This window comes from Ornithorhynchus anatinus, chromosome X1, assembly GCF_004115215.2.
Source record: "Ornithorhynchus anatinus isolate Pmale09 chromosome X1, mOrnAna1.pri.v4, whole genome shotgun sequence".
Classification (NCBI taxonomy): Eukaryota; Metazoa; Chordata; class Mammalia; order Monotremata; family Ornithorhynchidae; genus Ornithorhynchus; species Ornithorhynchus anatinus.
The window spans coordinates 39793332-39811014 of record NC_041749.1 but is presented as its reverse complement, the minus strand read 5'-3'; the positions used below and the strand labels follow the sequence as shown (position 1 = coordinate 39811014).

At 45.1% G+C, this 17683-nt stretch overlaps 1 protein-coding gene across 3 annotated transcripts in view; it reads left to right on the top strand.

Annotated features, from left to right (window-relative positions):
• The window catches only part of NDFIP1 (Nedd4 family interacting protein 1), a 51505-nt gene that overhangs the window by 1525 nt on the left and 32297 nt on the right, over positions 1 to 17683 (top strand). Inside the window, exon 1 of one of the 3 annotated variants that reach the window (XM_029051398.1) lies at positions 3329 to 3430. The exons of 1 other annotated variant lie outside the window; for it this stretch is intronic. In XM_029051398.1, the coding sequence (XP_028907231.1) occupies positions 3344 to 3430 (87 nt within the window). In that variant the 5' untranslated portion in view covers positions 3329 to 3343. Of the gene's footprint in view, positions 1 to 3328; positions 3431 to 6238; positions 6258 to 17683 lie in introns of those variants that run through there. One more of the 3 variants, XM_029051400.1, reaches the window with a different exon arrangement.

Genomic DNA, 17683 nt, shown 5'->3' with positions numbered 1-17683 from the left:
TGAACGATTAAGTCAAGGGTAGAAATCAGGGATGTTTGTTTTAGGTGCCATCAACTGAATGCTCTCGCTTCCTCTTTTCTGTCATTTAGGCACATGACCCATCTCAGGCTATTAGAATTTAGAATGCTGTCATTTTTTTGTAGTGCTTACTCCATCACTTTAATTTGCAACAGAGCAGTGTTGATAGAGGGCAGATCTCTGGCCTGGAAGTGAGTAGATTAAGATTCTGTTCCCGTCTCTGGCCCTCACTTGCTTACTGACAGCCCCAAGGTCACGCTGTTTTTCTGTGCCTTAAGTACTTCTATAAAATATGGATTCACTAAATCGTATTTATTGAGCACTTACTGTGTGCAGAGCACTGTACTAAGCACTTGGAGAGTACAGTTCGGCAACAAATAGAGACAGTCCCTACCCAACAAGAATATACCATTTGATTGACCCAGGATCCTAATCTGGGCAAGATCAAAAAGAGCCCCCAATTTTTCATTTCATCGTTGGCTGCCCAGTCATGTAGAACATGTGTATGGAAGCATGTTTGTGTGAGGGTGTCAAAAGAGAAATGGGTAGGGGTGCCTTTCATCTCTATTCTGAACAGATTGCATCCAATTATCCAGGAACTGAAGAGAACAGTTAACAGAGTGGCACGCAACCTCCAAAGAGTGATCATGTGTAACAGACTTGGAAGTCACCTTCCCTGCCCAGGAGGAGCTTACAGTCTAGACGGGGAGATAGATATTAAATTACAGATATGGCCACAAGTGCTGTGGGGCTGAGAGTGGGGTGAATAAAAGGTACAAGTCCAACTGCAAGCATCTAGCAAATCTTGTGTCATACTTTCCTAAGAGCTTAGTATAGTCAGGCAGTCGTTTATTAATAATTTATTAATTTATTAATTATTATTAAGCGCTTACTGTGTGCAGTGCACTGTATTAAATGTTTGGGAGAGTACAGTATGACGTAACAGACACTGCACCCAGTAAGCACTCAAGAAATACCTTTGTTTCAGTGCTTACACCGTGCTTTTGGCAAGCAGGGACCCTTCCTCTTTTTTGTTTATTAATTTAGGGTATTTGTTAAGCGCTTACTATGTGTCAGGCACTGGACTAAGGTCTGGGATAGATACAAGCCGATCAGGTTGGTCATGGTCCATCTCCTATACCGGGTTCACAGTCTTCCTCCCCACTTTACAGATGAGTTCACCGAGGCCCAGTGACTTGCCCAAGATCACATAGTTGGACAAGTGGCAGAGCTGGGATTAGAACCCAGGTCCCTCCGACTCCCAGGCCTATGCCCTATTTATTAGGTCACACTGCTTCGTTTCCCTTCCCTTCCTCAGAACAAAAGGAGGTTGCTGGTGTATTGGATCTGTAGAAGAGTAGGCTGGGAGTTGGCTAGGGGAGCGTGTTGTGATTGAGACTTCTTTACTGCTCTGTGAGGCCTGCGAGGAAAGTCTCACTAAATAATCATCAAAGCCATTTTCTGGTCGTATCTTGGATTTGGGGGGGGGGCAGGGGATGGCTTCTGATTGACCCTCTACAATTGCCTCCCCTCCCCTCCCCGCTTTATTCAGGCAATGTTGACTGACGCGTTTGCAATTAGAAAATATGTTTCTGGTCAATGTGCTGTGAATTGCCGTGTTTTCCTGGGGAATTTTCCAAACAGAGAGGTAGCACTCTAAGGCACAAATCGTCTCTGGCTGTCACCACCATTTGCCTCTGTAGCATTTACAACAAAGATCCATCTCTCTCTTTAACTTCGCTTGATCCAATCTTCCCTATCCAAACAGACTCGGTATGCACGTATTCACTAAGCAAAGAGGATTTCACACACACTTGGGGCTTTGTAAAGGATAGTGCCCATAACTTGAATCTAGCAGCTTGTCTGGATTACAAAGGCTATCAGACCACTACATCCCTGCATTGCTGAATTCAGATTTTTTTTTTTCCTCCGTAAGGCTGAGTGGGCTGCACAGATTTGATTGGAACATGTGCTTGAATGTGCCTTCGTTAAAAAAATAAAATAAAACAACCCAAAGCAATTTCAGACTTGTCTAGAACATGGTTATATGCCTTGAAAAGTATCAGGGATTTTAGGTTTTATAATTCCGTAGGAAAACTTTCATAAAGACTCTCGGGAAAGCGGTTTAATTTAATAGAGCACAAAGACCTTAGGATCTGGCAATGGAGTTAGTTATTCCTGATGTCCCTCTCTTTTCAAATCAGCCAGACCTCAGCTCTTTCCATCTTCAAAGGCCCTCTGAAATCCCACTTCATCCAGGGAGTTTGGCCCAATTTAATTTTCATCTCCCCCGTCCTCGTCCCACCCCCTTAACCCATCATCCCAGAAGCTTTTTTGCCCTCCTGCCCCACTCTGTGGATTATCAGACTTGTCAGCTCCTTGGGGATAGGGGTAATGCCTCCTGAATTTATTGTACTCTCCAGAGTGCTTAGTGCTGTGCTCTGCCCACAGTAGTTGTTCAGTCAGTTGTATTTACAAAGCGCTGTACTAAGTGCTTGGGAGAGTATAATACAACAGTGTAACAGACACATTCCCTGCCCACAATGACCTTACCGTCTAGACATTAATATAAATAAAATTACAGATGCGTGCATAAATGCTGTGGGGCTGGGAAGGGGGATGAATAAAGGGAGCAAGCCAAGGTGACCTATAAGGAAGTAGGAGAAGGAGAAAGGAGGGTTTATTCTGAGAAGGCTTCTTGGAAGAGATGTGCCATCAATAAGACTTTGAAGGTGGGGAGAGTCATCTGTCAGGTATGAAGAAGGAGGGCGATCCAGGACAGAGACAGGACGTGGGCAAAAGGTTGGCAGTGAGATAGACGAGATCGAGGTCCAGAGAGAAGATTGCATTAAAGGAGCTCAATGTGTGGGCTGGGTTGTGGTAGGAGGGGGCAAGGTGATTGAGTGCTTTAAAGTAAACACCAGTGACTGATTGTAGTTTATGCCACCTGACTGTCCTGTGATTTTATCCAAAGATATCCGATTCCCTGCCTTAGGTTTCTTGTAAAATATCAATCTTTGAGGGATGTTGTGCAGATTAAATTAAAATTTCTAATTTTGAGTTGTGAGTGAAGTTGTCTTGTCTCTTCGCGTTGCTTGGAAATATAGGTCCAAGAGCCCTGCACACACCTCAGTTTCATAGCCTGGGCCTGCTTCGATTTAGCGTAAGTCTGACAGCACAGGAAAATTAGGACTTTTCCCTTCCCAGGCCCTCCTCTGTTTCTCCACCCACCCCAGTAATGGGTCCCTTTAAATCTCAGCTGTGCCTGCTGGGCCGAGCTCCCGAGGGCACGGATTACTCACGGACATGGGACCTGAATCCCAACATGCAGTATGAGCCGGGCACCATTTTAAGAACAAATCCTGCCCCTTCACAACCATCCTATCCTTGCTTCACGTTCTTCCTGCCTGAGGTGAGTCCCCACACCCCACAACCTCCAATTTACCTCTGCATCTTCAGGGTTTGGTCTGAGTTTAGCTCACACCTGGCTAGGTTGTTTGGACTGAAGGGCAGAGGCCACCTGGGTTCATGCAACGTTTGGGAGCGAGGCGGGGTAGTCCTTGGGTGGGGGCTGCAGGGGCAGGAATAGACACACTTATAACTGCGTAGCCCACTTGAATGAGCGGCGTTGGCCTGGATCAGTCGAGCTCACTGCTCCTGGGGGGTTTGGGGATCTGACCAGCTGTATGTCCTGGCAGCGAGGTTTTTTCCCTGGGTTATATTGTTACAAGCCTGAGTAATTGTGCTTTATGAGTCTGTGAGGTTAGTCTTCCCTTGAAAAATGGTACATAAAGATTAACTTGTTTTGTGCCTTAGCTCAGGGAAGTGCCAACTCTGCATAAAAATGCCCAGCGGATGCTCTTTAATACAGAAAGACAACGAGGAAGTGGCGGAATTATTTTCTAATGTTTAAAAAGATCTTACCCCTTGGGGACGTGTACTGAGGTAACAACTAATGCAGAAACTGTGAATGCAGAAAGAACTGGATTTTGCGTTAACAGTCATCTCTTAGTTAGAAGCTGTGCTTTTGCAAGAACATTGCCCAGGCTACCTAAATTTCACCCAGGGAGTAGGCTGTTTCCACATTTTTTTCTCTTCAGTGTTCATCTTGGTTAGGAGAAAAAGAAAATCTCACTCCCTGAGTGCTTTTGCTATCATCCTTAAATTTTTTCATTCAAGCTTTCCATTTTTAATAGCAGCTATTCGGTGTTTTCATAGCTGCGTATAATTGACCTAAGTTTTCTTATTCATTTTCCCTTTTGTATGAGCAAAGAAGAATAGTATGTTTGTCTAAAAATGCCTAATGGCCAATTAAAAAACACAAACAGTAAGTTTCATGGTGCCGTGCACAATAGTGTAACCTACCTTTGTCAAGTCGTTTTTGTAAAAGCAAGAATTTTAATGGCCATCTAATACTCAGAATTTTCCCCACAACAACCGCAGCTAGTTTGACCGGCTAACTTGGTAAAAATTCAGGGTGGTTTGGCAAGCTTGCTGTCCTGGGCAGCTGCTTCACAGAACCTGGGGGACTTACCTCATCTGTAAAATGAGAATTACGACTGGGAACCCCATGAGCGCATGGACTGTGTCCAACCTGATTAGCTTGTATCTACCCAGTGCTTAGTGCAGTGCCTGGCACTTAGTAAGCGACTAACAATACTGTAAACCCCCCCCCCCAAAAAAACATGGCAAGGAATATTCTACTCTTATCAGTAGTGTTCCTAGTGCTGAAAGTCTAGTAAGAAAAAAAAAAAAGAGGGAAAGAAACTTGAACCGCATCACTGGTGGATTCAGCCGTCGCCAGTGCCACCCTGGAGGTGGGCAGACTTTGGGTGGGGGGTTGTGGAGGAGTGGCAAAGGGGAGGGAAAAGGGAGGTTGCAGCTGCTGGCGACCAAAAAGACAACAGGCTCTGGGGCTGGGGCCCAGCTCTGGCTCTATCTCCATCTCCAGATTTGGGACATTTTCTGCTTCCAGAGCCGAGTTCAGGCCTGTCCCAGTTTACATCCAACCCTGCTTCCTTGCTGTTTTTCCAGTCAGCCGTAGCTAGTGTCAACAGTCCCGATCACTGAAACAAGAAATATTGACTAGTTTTAGTGGCCTCTATAAGAAAACATTTACTAGCTGGTTAAAATGGTTCTTTACTTTTATAAGGCTTTCCTTATCCTCCACTTCCATCACACCTATTGGTGTAGTTGTCTTAATGGGGACTTGATTAGGTAAACTCCTTTTTATGGGTAGATGCATTGAGATAATACTCTTTGCCTGCTTAACACCAAACTTGTTTTAGGCTGCAGTCTGGTTGGTGCTTGAATGGTGGGTTTGTTTTTTTTTTTTGAGAGGACAAATTTGAGGGTTTTTGACTTTTGCTACATTTCTTTGATACAATCCAACTGCCCTTTTTAGGTGCCTGGTCAGAACCTCACGATAAATGTGGAATCAGGGAAATGTGTGGGTCTTTTGCAGGGGATTTGTAGAAATCTTGTTCTTTGGCATCCTGAGCTTTTGATTGATACTTTTATAAGCTGTATTGAAGTGGAAACTTAAAGAGCTATTTTTTTAAAAAAATTTAGGGGCTTAAGTGAACTTCAGGTGCAAAACCAGGGGCCCACCCAGCATTTGTTTAAAGGGGTCTTAAAAATAATATAAACATATGGGGATTTCCTCATCTCAGTTGAAACACATTTAGGATAGTAAGAATATTGTGATTTCCCATTCTCCTATTCATTTTGTTTGTTAGAGCCTTGGGAAATGCTGTTTACGTGAAAAGGAACCCTTCTCCTAAAGCCAACAATAATTTGGTAAGAGTTTTAGGGCCTACAGGAAACCACTAACAAATGGAAAAATTAAATTAGATTTTTTTTAGTGGCTTTTTTCCCCCTCATTTTTAAACTTTGAGAGGGTGGGGGGAGGCTGTCCTTTGATCTCTCCTATTGATTCTTATGCAGGCTCTGCCTTCTGTACTTGCCTTTCTGAGATTTCAGAAAACTCAGCTGGTTACTATAGCAACGGACCATGAGCAGTGCTATTTGAATAGGGTTATCTGCAGTCCAGCAGTTCCGTACATTGTTGGCAGGGGACTATTCAGCAGTTCTTTCCTCATACAGCTGAAGTTGCACTTACCCAATATGGCATTTGAACATACGCCGAAAATCAATTCCACCCGGACATGTTTCTGTCGGCAGGTATTAGGCACATCTGAGCTCGTGGCTCCGCCCCTGCCTTGAGTGACCAAGCTATGGTAAGTGGTAGCTCTGGCCTGCAAATTATCATTAGATTACCAGTTGTGTTGCAGTTATTCAGCCCCAGCAAATGATTATCCGAGGGGCAAGCGAGCAAATTGCAGAGGCTGTGGATGGAAGACAATCATTGGTCACTTGCCTTAGCAAATCTAATTGACGTAAAGGCAGGAAAAAAACTCTTTATGGTCGAACCTGCGCTTTTCAAATAGGTTTAATAAACCATGAGCCCCTTTTGCCTGAAAACACCTTATATTAAGCCAGTAAAACACAAGTGAGATTCTGGAGATGATAATTGTTTAAATAGATTTTCCCATAACCGGCATGTATCATTTTGGGTTCGTACTGATTATGTGTTCCTCCTGCCAAGGAGGCCTAATTGTTGTTTAGTTCGGCCCAGATGATTTCTGAGGTTTCAGTTTTTGCAAGTGGTGGCAAAGAAACATAAACGGGCCTTTAGAAATAGCTCCCTAAACAATGGGGTCCGTGTGGAGAGCGAAAATATCTCTGTGGTGGCTCTGGAACTTGGTGCCCTGGATTTGGCAGTCTGGATTTGGGCAGAATGAAATGGGCTTTTTCCCATTTTTGTGGTCTCTTCCTGGTATGTTCCCTTTAAAGTATGTAATTAAATACTTTTCTAGCCGCTCTAAAGGACTCTCCCAAGTCGGGCAGTGGCAAACTTAAAAATGAAAGGTGGCTGCTGTGAGAACCAGCCTTTCTGTCTCTACCCACCACACGCCTGCCTCCTGTTCCCCCGGTTTAGTCTTCTTACATAGCCGCCTAGGTAGGTGGTAAGTGATTTCGGTGGGTGGGGCGGGGGTTCCGCACCCCCCCCCCCCAATTAATCAGTCAATCAGTGGTACTTAATGAGCGCATACTGTGTGCAGAACACTGAACTAAGCGCTCGGGGAAATATGCTACCACAGAATTAGCCAAAACATTCCCTGCCCATAAGGCGCTTCAGTCTAGAGGGAGAGAATAATGCTACTTTAGCTTTCTGTAGCGCTGTTGTTGTCAAAGCACTGTCCTGTTAATTAGTTCATTTCAGCCCACTCAACAACCCTGTAAGGTAGGGAGAGGAGACAGGTATTATTATGCCCATTTCACAGATGGTGAAACGGAGATACAGAGAAGTTGAGTGACTCACCCATGGTCACACGGCAGGTTGGTGGCACAGCTTGGACTCGGACCCAGGTCTTCCAGCTCCCAGACTGGCGGTCTGCGGCTTCCCCCAACCCACTTCAAGCAGGGCAGCAGGAAATAATGGGGCGGTGGGGGGAGAGGGGTTTTTACCTTCTGAGGCAAATGTGGCACTGTGGCTCCCTGGGGAATGGAAGCAGCCTGAGAGCATTCTGGCTTCTCCAGGCCCCTACGCTGTCCCAATCTGCGGGATTTGGGGTGGTGGGGGAGGATTCAAGCACTGGTGATTCTCCGAGGCCTGAGTTCCCAATGGAGTCTGGCTGGGCCTCCTCTGGCCAAGGTGAGGGCTCTTGCTTCTGATAAAGATGGCAGCTGAGATGCCACTGTTGCCCCACAGGCACGAGAGGACGCTCTCGTGGAGCACCAGCTGAGGCCTTCAGTGACGTTGGGGCCTGGATGGGCTTGGCCCTTTTCCCCACTGGCCTAGTGGAAAGAGCACGGGCCTGGGAGTTGGAGGACCTGGGTTCTAATCCTGGCTCTGCTACTGTTTTGCTGTATGACCTTGGTCAAGTCACTTAACTTCCTGTGCCTCAGTTTCCTTATTTGTAAAATGGGGATTAAATCCTATTCCCTCCTGATTCGACCGTGAGACTCATGTGGGACAGGGACTGCATCCAAAATGATTATCTTTTATCCACCCCAGTGCTTGACACATAGTAAGCACTTAAGCACCATAATTATTACTAAGCTAGTTAGTTATGGCATTTACAAAGCCCTTACTAAGGGCCAGGCACTGTGCTGAGCTCTGTGGTGACTTTATCATTATTAATATTGTTATCATTATCATCATGCTATTTAAGTGCTTACTATGTGCAAGTACTGTTCTAAGCACTGGGGAAGATACCAGGTAATCAGGCTGGACACCATTCCTGTCCCACATGGGGCTCACAGTCTAAGTTGGAGGGAGAACAGATATTGAATCCTCCTTTTTGAGATGAGGAAACTGTGGCCCAGAGAAGTGAAGAGAGTTGCCAAGGCCACACAACAGGCAGATGGGGATTAGAACCCGGGTTCCTCCGACTCCCATCCCTTGCTCTTTCCATTAGGCCACACTGCTTTCCTGTCCCATATGGACCTCATCATCTTGAGGGAGGAGGGCAAACATAAAAATGATAAACAAGTGAGAGATAATGGGAGCATTTAAAAATGCAAGAAATGAAAGATAAAGGGCAAAATTGGGAGGGAGTAGTACTGATGCTCCTCAGTCTTTGTTGCTGAGGCTTTCCAGCTAAGGCTGTGGGGGGGTCAGGTGGGGGCCGGCCTCTTGTGGCCCATGGTGGAGGGCAGAAGCCACCTCTGGAGCTCTGTACAGGGGTGGGGGCGGTCCTGGCTACGGTCCTGGCTACTTCTGGCACCTCCTGGCACCTGGGGTGTGTGTGTGTTTGTGTGTGTGTTGGGGGAGGGAAGTGATGGACTACCAAAACAATGGGAAGGAGTGGGGAGGCTGCTTTGGCCAGGGGCAACCCCCTGGTCTCAAGCCCCTCAAAATGCCCTTGGAACTTGGCTTGGACAAGGCTTCATAAGTGGGGTTGGCACCTTCAGTTTTCCAGGACATGAGTAGGTGCTTTCTGGAATGGGGTGGTGGGTCTCAGGCACCACCTGAATGCCCCACCCTGGGGTCCACTTGAGGGGAAGTCCCAGGGGATCTGAACCCACTCACCTTTAGGACCTCCGCCTGAACGAGCTGCTGAGGGGAAGAGCCAGAGTCAGGAGTGGCGTAATTTTCTGCGCTGTTGGCCTGCGACTCCTCGGGTCCTGGAGAGACATTCCCCTTCCTGTCTGAGTGGTGGGAAAATTGACTGAAGAAAACCTGTAGACTCCTTCCAGAGCTGCTTCAGCTCTGATAGAGAGGTCCAGAAACTTGTCAGATTTGGGAGCACCCAGTGTTTACTGGCACTCGCATTTACTAAACGCTAGGGTAGAGACAAGATAATCAGGTTGGACCCAATCCATGTCCCACATGGGGCTCAGAGTCGTAATCCTCATTTTTCAGATGAGGGACTGAGCCCAGGAAAGTGAAGCACCTTACCCAAGACCCCACAGCAGACAAGTGGTGAAGCAGGGATTAGAAACCAGGTTTTTCTGACTCCCAGGTCCATGCTCTTGCCACTAGGCCATGCTGCATTTTCAGGGGAATTTGTTAGGTTTCAAATATGAAGATTGATAGCCCCTGCACAAAATAGACATTTTTGCTTTTGGGATGTAATATAATGCAAGTATGCTTATTCTCCTCCATTTTTTGTCACTCTTTTGCACACCAATAAGGGTGTCCTTGAGTGCTAGTGATGTATTATGGCATGTTAAAGGGACTCCCCCCTTTTTTTTTTGTAATTCTCCATCAGTTGAAATCTACATTTTAAGAGAAAATGTTTATTCCAGATTGGATCATGTGTAAAGGTGAATATGAAAACATTAAAACTATTTCTGCAAAATGGATTCCTAGGCTGCCGTTAATATACTTAAGATTTTTTATCTGTGGGATGTTGCAAAAAAAGGACTGGAGCCTACTGTTCTTGGGAAGTGATTTTGACTTCCAAATAGCATTCACAAATATTGGAGAGCCTGTGGTCATCCCCATAGGTTGTTGAAATTCTGTATTTTCTAGGCAAAGAGGTAGACAGCCATTTTACATGGTTGGTAATGTACAAATCTGATGAGGAATCGAAACACGCTATTCTCAGTCCATCAGTGGTGTTTATTGAGAGTCCACTTAGTGTGAAGTACTGGGCTAAATGCTTGGGTAAGTTCAACTGAGGCAAGAGTTATTTTTAACCCTCAAGGAATCCTGAATATTTTTTTTAATGCTATTTGTTAAGCATTTACTGTTTTCCAGGTACTGTACTAAGTGCTGGGTAGATACAGGCTAATCAGGTTGGAAACCGTCTCTGACCCACATGGACCTCATGGACCTCATTCCCATTTTACAGATGAGATAATTGAGGCCCAGAGAAGATAAGCAACATGCCTAAGGTCACACAGGAGATGAGTGGCAGTCCGGGATTAGAACCTAGGTCCTTCTGAATCCCAGGCCCGGACTCTTTCCAGTAGGCCATGCTGCTTCTTTATGCATCTAATCTAAAAGGCAGATGGTGCCAGCATCCAGATTGAAAATCTTTAGGAATGGGATTTTGCTACAATTCAGAAATGTAATCTTTAAACCAAAAATATTAAGTGAAATACGTGGCATTGTTCTTTTAATCACCTAACTATAAAAATTCCCCATCTGAACAGTCCTATCAGATATGGGGCGCAGTTAGCGCTGGAAATTGAAAGACCTTTTGTGACAAAAGAAATGGAAATACCAGGAAGCGAGCAGTTTGGTTTTTTTTTTGGTGGTTTTTTTTTGCCCATTCCATGTCCCTCTGCAAATTGTTCTGTAGAATTCTTCTTGGCTTTCTGAACCCGACCTTCCTCACCTCGAGCAGAAAATCTAGAAAATATGGGAGCAGATGTAGGCACCATTAGGCAGAAAAAGCCTACCTAGCACCATCACAGTTATGTTCTGCAGAGCCAGACGGGGTGATTCATTCTTTTTACCGCATCAGTTCTTTCTGTTCGGTTCATAAGCTGTATGTTGAATTTTAGGTGATGGGCTTATCTAAAGCAGTAACGCGTTTAAGCATAACTTCCATGATTTAGAAGAAATGTTGGTGGGTTTTTTTTGCCTTTTCAGTGGCATATGTTAAGTGTGTACTATGTACCAGGCATGTACTAAGTGCTTGTGATAGATACAAGTTTATCAGGTTGGACACAGTCAATGTCCCACGTGGGGCTCACAGTCTTAAGCCCCACTTTGTAAATGATGGAACTGAGGCACAGAGAAGGAAAGTGACTTACCCAAGGTCACACATCAGACAAGTGGCAAAGCGTGGATTAGAACCCGGGTCCTCTGATTTCCAGGACCTGTGCTCTTTTCACTAGGCCAGACTGCTTCTCTGACATTGTTTTTATAGGCATTACTTGATGCCAAGTGTGATCTGGGGTTTATAGAGTTCTGCTGGGGTGCAGGTTAGAAAAATTTAGTTGTGACCTATTTTTAGCTCAGAATCTGAAATGATTTCAGGTGGCTAGTCTTGAAATGCCATCCTTATTTTTCTCCCCAGTTTTCCACCTCGGATATCATAAGAGAAAATTCCCTCTTTGTTGTTCTGCCTTTTTTTTCCTGCCTGTAATGTTGATGTTTGTTCTGGGGTCCTGTGAACCCTTTTTTCATCATGCCATTATCTTCTGATCTCAAATGTTCAGCTAGCCTGGGAGCCCTTTTATCTGGCCCGAAGCCATCGGTTTAAAAAGGAACACCTGATATAAGATCCTACTCTATAAGCCCTCTTGAAACGGTCTGCCTTTCTAGGATGTCTGTTTCTAATCATCAGTGTTCCAGTTTGCTCAGCAAGCAGCTTTAGTGACTTTGGAAAGTCAGGACTTTCTAGGAATCAATTTTATTTTATTTTAAAATGGAGCTCAGATTCTGCCTTTGGTGCCTTAACTTCTTCCCCCCTCCTATCATTTTGTGCCATTCTTGGGTCTGGGTAGAGATGGTCTCTGTCCTCTTCCTTGGGGATTTTGTGATTCCCGGGGCTGGGATAATCAAATGGGGAGTACAACGACGTGGAAGGCACTGGGGAAGAGGATGCCGCATGCGGTTACCAATGGAGTGGAAATTAGGAAAAATTGTATTTCTGCAATGGTAGCAGAAGTGGGAAATGTGTTAGTGGGTGGGGTTGTGACTAGCCCCCAAATTATTTGACACAAGCGGTATTGTGCTTCTTGAAAACCCCTGGAATATCAGAATTAGTTTCCTTATCTGCAACTGGGAAGATGGCCTGGAGACAGAACAAATCTTGTGTATTTTAAAGAGTGAACGACACATAAGTCACCCCTCCATTTTCCTTTTTGAGAACACTGTTGAAAAAAGGAGCATATATGAAACTCAGAATGTAATTATGAAAGTGCTCCCCTTCTGAAGCAAGGATGTGCATGACTTTAGGGGACTTGGAACAGACTCATTGCAAAAAAAGCCTTCTGGTGATTCTAATTGTCAAAGGGACTGTATTTATGTGAGCCAAAGGTGTCCTTTTTATAAGACCCCTGTTTTTTGGCTCTCCAAAGAGGAAAAACTCAGAGGGTTCCCCTGTAGACCACCAGGAATTAATAATCCAACCAGGTACTGAGAATTCTCAATACCTTCTGCCTTCCACTGCTAGCTCAGAAAGACTCCCTCACTCGCCATTATGGCTCTGCCTCCGACAGAGTCTAGATGAGGCCTGCCATCTTGCTTTTGTCAGAGACAGAAGGCAGAATTAGGAGCTACAGAGGGTGAATGCACGGGTGATCCCTGGGTTGGCAAATTCCTCTCTCTCCCCTCATTCTCCTATGCCTCGGAGATCCTCTCATCTGGGAATACTTCTCTCCAGAGGCTTCTTTCGTCCTGAATTCCCCTCACTTTAGATCCTCTCTTCCTGGGAATAGCCCTTCCCCCTCCTCTTCCCTTTCACAGGCCAGTGGGTGCTAGGACTGGAAGATGGAGGCATGGGAGAGAGAGGCAAACTAGGGCAAAGACATGGGCAAATTGTGGGAAAAGGACAGTGAAGTTTATACTGCTCACTTAGATCTACGTCCTCACTTGCTCTCTCCTGTTGACACTGCCTCCCCTGCCCCTCTCCTGGGAAAGTCTCGCCTTCTCTCATTCCCCTCAGCTCATGGGAAAGGTGGAAGAGTCAGGTTGCTCCTCTCTCCCCAAAAGATGTCCAGATGATTTGGATGCTTCCATTAGTCATGATCACCCCATTTGAAGCCTCCATCACCCACCTCTGCCATTCAAGACTGTAAGCTCATTGAGGGCAGGGAATCTGTTTATTGTTACATTGTACTCTCCCAAGTGCTTAGTACAGTGGTCTGCACACAGTAAGCGCTCAATAAGTACGATGGAATGAATTGCAATTCCCGTTTTCTGTTGTCTGCCCCCGCTCAGGGCCCATCACTTAAAAAAAAAAAAGAAATTTATGTATGTTAAGCACTTGCTATGTGCCAGTGTCTCTTCTAAGGGACTGGGGTAGACAAAAACTAAGGTTGGACACAGTCCATGCCCCACGTGGAGCTCACAGTCTTAATTCCCATTTCATAGATGAGGTAACAAGCACTGGGAAGTGAAGTGACTTCCCAAGGTTACACAGCAGATGAATGGTTGGGGCTGGGATTAGAACCCAGGTCCTTCTGACTTCCAGATCCATGCTCTTTCCACTAGGCTACACTGCTCTCCACTAGGTTTCTGGATAAGGTCAGCCCCTTTCTATTGCCAACTTTGTTGCCTTCCCTGATCCTCCATGTCCTTACATCTTGAATGGCTCTTAGCCCTGGATCAGCCCACAGTCTCCTTCCTGTGACTGAGCATTTCACAAATTAAAGCAAAACAAAAAAACAACAAACCAAAAAAACCAGGCTGACTTCTGTGGCTATAAATTTACCTGCTCTGGTGCCATCCTTTATCCTTTCATCTCATCAACCACACTGTTCCCCCCCCACCCAATCCCAGATCTATTTCACCCGCCTCGACCCTCGGCTTCTTTACATCCCTCACCTTTCCTCCTGCCTCCAGGACATTCTTCCCAGAGATGTCTGTCAATCCAACACATTAAACTCACTATGGGAAAAACTGAACTCCTCATTTTCCTTCCTAAACCTACTCCTGGCTCCTCTCAAGATAACTTCCTTATCTACACTTTTTCCGTGACTCTCCTGTCACTGGCCCATTGAGTATTCCTTTCTCCCATTCTGGAACTTTCTTGCCCCTGGCCACCTTTAAAGCCCTCCTAAAAAGCCATTTTATTTCAGGTGGCCATCTCTGATGACCCTTTCTTCCTCCGCTTCCCCCCGGCCTCCTGGCCATGCCATCCTATTAATCAGTCAAAATAGTCATGTTAATATCTGTTTACTTCAGGTAGTAGTTTGCTTCCTTTTTTCAACCGATCGTATTTATTGAGCGCTTACTGTGTGCAGAGCACTGACTAAGGGCTTGGGAGAGTACAATATAACAGAGTTAGTAGATATGTTCCCTACCCACGACAAGCTTACAGTCTAGAGACCATAAAGATTTAGGAGTTATTTGCGCTCTCTTGTTCCTATTGTGAGTCAGCAATTTGGATCCGCTTGCCTTTTCCATTGGACTGTACGCTCTTCAACGGCAGGAACTCTCTTGGACCTGTGTGCTTCCAAGGTCCTAATACAGCGCTTTGCAGAGTTGATACTCCTTAAATACAGAGAAGGAGCAGAAGGGTAATCCTTCTTGACCTCTCAGCTTTCTTTGGCACTGTGGTCACCTCCTTCTCCTGGAAGGAGAAGGCTTGGCTTCACAGGCACTGGTCTCTCGTGGGTCTCTTCCTTTCTCTCTGACTGCTCCTTCTCAGACTTTTTTGCAGGCTCTCCCTTTTCCTTCCACCCTCCTGCCCTCTGTGGGCATCCCTCATGGCTCAGTGCTGGGTCTCTTTCTATTCTCCTCTGGCTTGGATCACCCTCCCTCTTCATATCCTACAGACAGTCACTCTCTCCACCTCCAGCACATCTCCTCCAAGAGACCTTCCCTGACTAAGCACTGTTCTCCCACTCCCTTCTGCATTGTCCTTCCATTTAGATTTGCACTCTTTATTCACCCCTCCCTTAGCCCCACAGTACTTATGTATGTATCTGTAATTTATTTGTAGTCATGTCTGTCTCCCCTTCCAGATTGTAAGCTTGTTGTGGGTAGGAAACATTGTCTACCAACTCTGTAATATTGTACTCTCCCAATCACTTAGAACATTGTTCTGCACACAAGTAAGCACTCAATAAATACTAGTGATTGAGTCTCCAGCTTCACCCACTCCCTTGGAGAACTCATTTGCTCCCACAGCTTCAACTACCATCTCTAAGCAGACAATTCCCAAATCTCCCAGTCCAGCCCTGACGTCTCTCCCTTTCTGCAGTCTGATGGTTCCCCTTGCCTTCAGGACATCTCTACTTGAATGTCCCGCCAACACTTCAAACTAAGCATATCCGAAGCAGAGCTCTTCATCTTCCTATCCAAACCCTGTCCTCTTCCAGATGCTACTGTAACTGTAGACCACACCACTATCCTGCTTGTTTTACAAGCTTGTAACCTAGGCTTTATCCTTGACTCATCGCTTTCATTCAACCTGCATATTCAGTCTACAAAATCCCGTTGGTTCAACCTATCCATTCAAACTGCCAACACCCTGATCCAAGCTCTTATCATAACCCGCCTTGACTGCTTATTCCTCACCTGATCTCCCTGGTTCCTGGCTCTTTCCTCTGCAGTCCAAATTTCACTCTGCCTGGGTCATTTTTCTAAAAAGCTCCTCAGCCCTCATTTTGCCTCTCCTCAAAAGCTCCAGTGCTTGCTGCTTATGCATCACTGCATCCAACAGAAACTCCACAGTCAATCAAACAGGAGTATTTATAGAGTGTTTTACTGTAAAGTCGTTACAGGTAGGGAACGTGTCTGCTAATTCTGTTGTATTGAACACTCCCAAGCGTCTAGTACATCCTTTGTACAGAGTAAGCGTTCAATAAATACCGTTGATTGATTACTGTGTAGAGCAAAGTACTAAGCGGTCCAATACAACCAAATTAGTAGGCACATTCCCTGCCCATAATGAGCTTCTAATCTAATCCTTACCTTTAAGGCACTCAGCTCACTCCCATCCTGCCTTATCTTGTCGATCTTCTACAACAATCCAACCTGCCTACTGCTCCTCTCTAACACCACTCTTCTAACTGAAACTCTATCTCATCTGTCTCGTAGACACCCCCTTTCCCACATCCTACCTCTGGCCTGTAACTCCCTCCCCCTTCCTATCCAGAAGACCACCACTCTCTTTACCTTCAAAGCCTTATTAAAATCACATCTCCAAGAGGCCTTCCCCGATTCTGCCCTCCATTCTGAATTGCCTAGGCACTTGGGTCTTTAATACTTGGGCATTTTGATTTTCACCCCACCCCCATTCAATGTTGTTGTTGTTTTTCCCAATCAGAGGTATTTATTGGACACTTGTGCAGAACACTGTACGGAACCACTTGGGAGACTATAGTACAACAGCATTTATGTACCTATATGTCTGTAATTGATTTTAATGTAATGCTTAACTCTTTAAGCTCGTGTTGGACAGGAGTCATGTCTACCTACTCGTATTATACACTCCCAAGCACATAGTTCAGTGTTCTGCACATAATAAGCACTCAGCAAAAACCATTGATTGATAATGAATATATGTGCATACATAACCCACATAGACTCCCTCAGATCAGACATCTTGACACTAACAGCTTCTTAAAATGGCAGCACTTGGGCAATATGTTCAATAGCAATTCAGAACATGAACCTGCACTTTCTTAAGATGCTGAGAGAGCGATAAACCAGTCATTTTTTTTAAAGACAGTATTTTCAATTTTGTTTTCTTTGGGTAAAGGAGACGCTAGGTTAGATGATGATAAAACTTAGTACAACATTTAATTTTACCTAGATTGAACTGCTTTTTAAAAATTTCCATGTGAATAGCAATCTAGATGACTGAATATTTGACTAAGTGTTTAATTCAAGCAAGAAAACCCAAGACTTGAAGTCACATAAAGCATCACGCGAGTTTTTTGTGTCTTGGTGAATTTACTTCTAGAAAACACCCATACCAATCGTAATTTTTAAGAACTCTCTCGAGAAGTATCCTATTTTGAGAGCTCGCTGGAAAGGTTCTGTTTTCCTTCAGATGAAAACACGCATAGGCGCCTCAAGCATCGGCAGCCAGTCTTACTTTAACACTCTTTGGAATCTTGATGGGACCCAGAAATGGTCTCTTCATAGCAGTCAACCAGTAGTATTTATTGAATGCTTACTGTGGTGCAGAACAGTGTTCTAAGGGCTTGGGAGAGTAAAGTGTTGGTAGATTTGTTACCTGTCCACAAGAAACTAAGTGCTAGAGTCTTGTGGCTAAGATGACCAGAAATCTTGTATTTGAGGCGGTGGTCATGGTTTTTGGGGTTCTGGCTGGACAACTAAGGGCTTAAGGCAGGACTCTTTTAGGGCTCTTCTTTTGGGTGTTGGGAGATTGGAGAACAGAGCTTTCGCTGGCTGTGTAGGGGGAGGGACTCTTCCTGTTTTTCAGAGGTGTCACTAGCAGGGACTTTTTTTTTAAATGGTATTTGTTAAGCGCGTACTATGTGCCAGGCACTGTAAGAACTG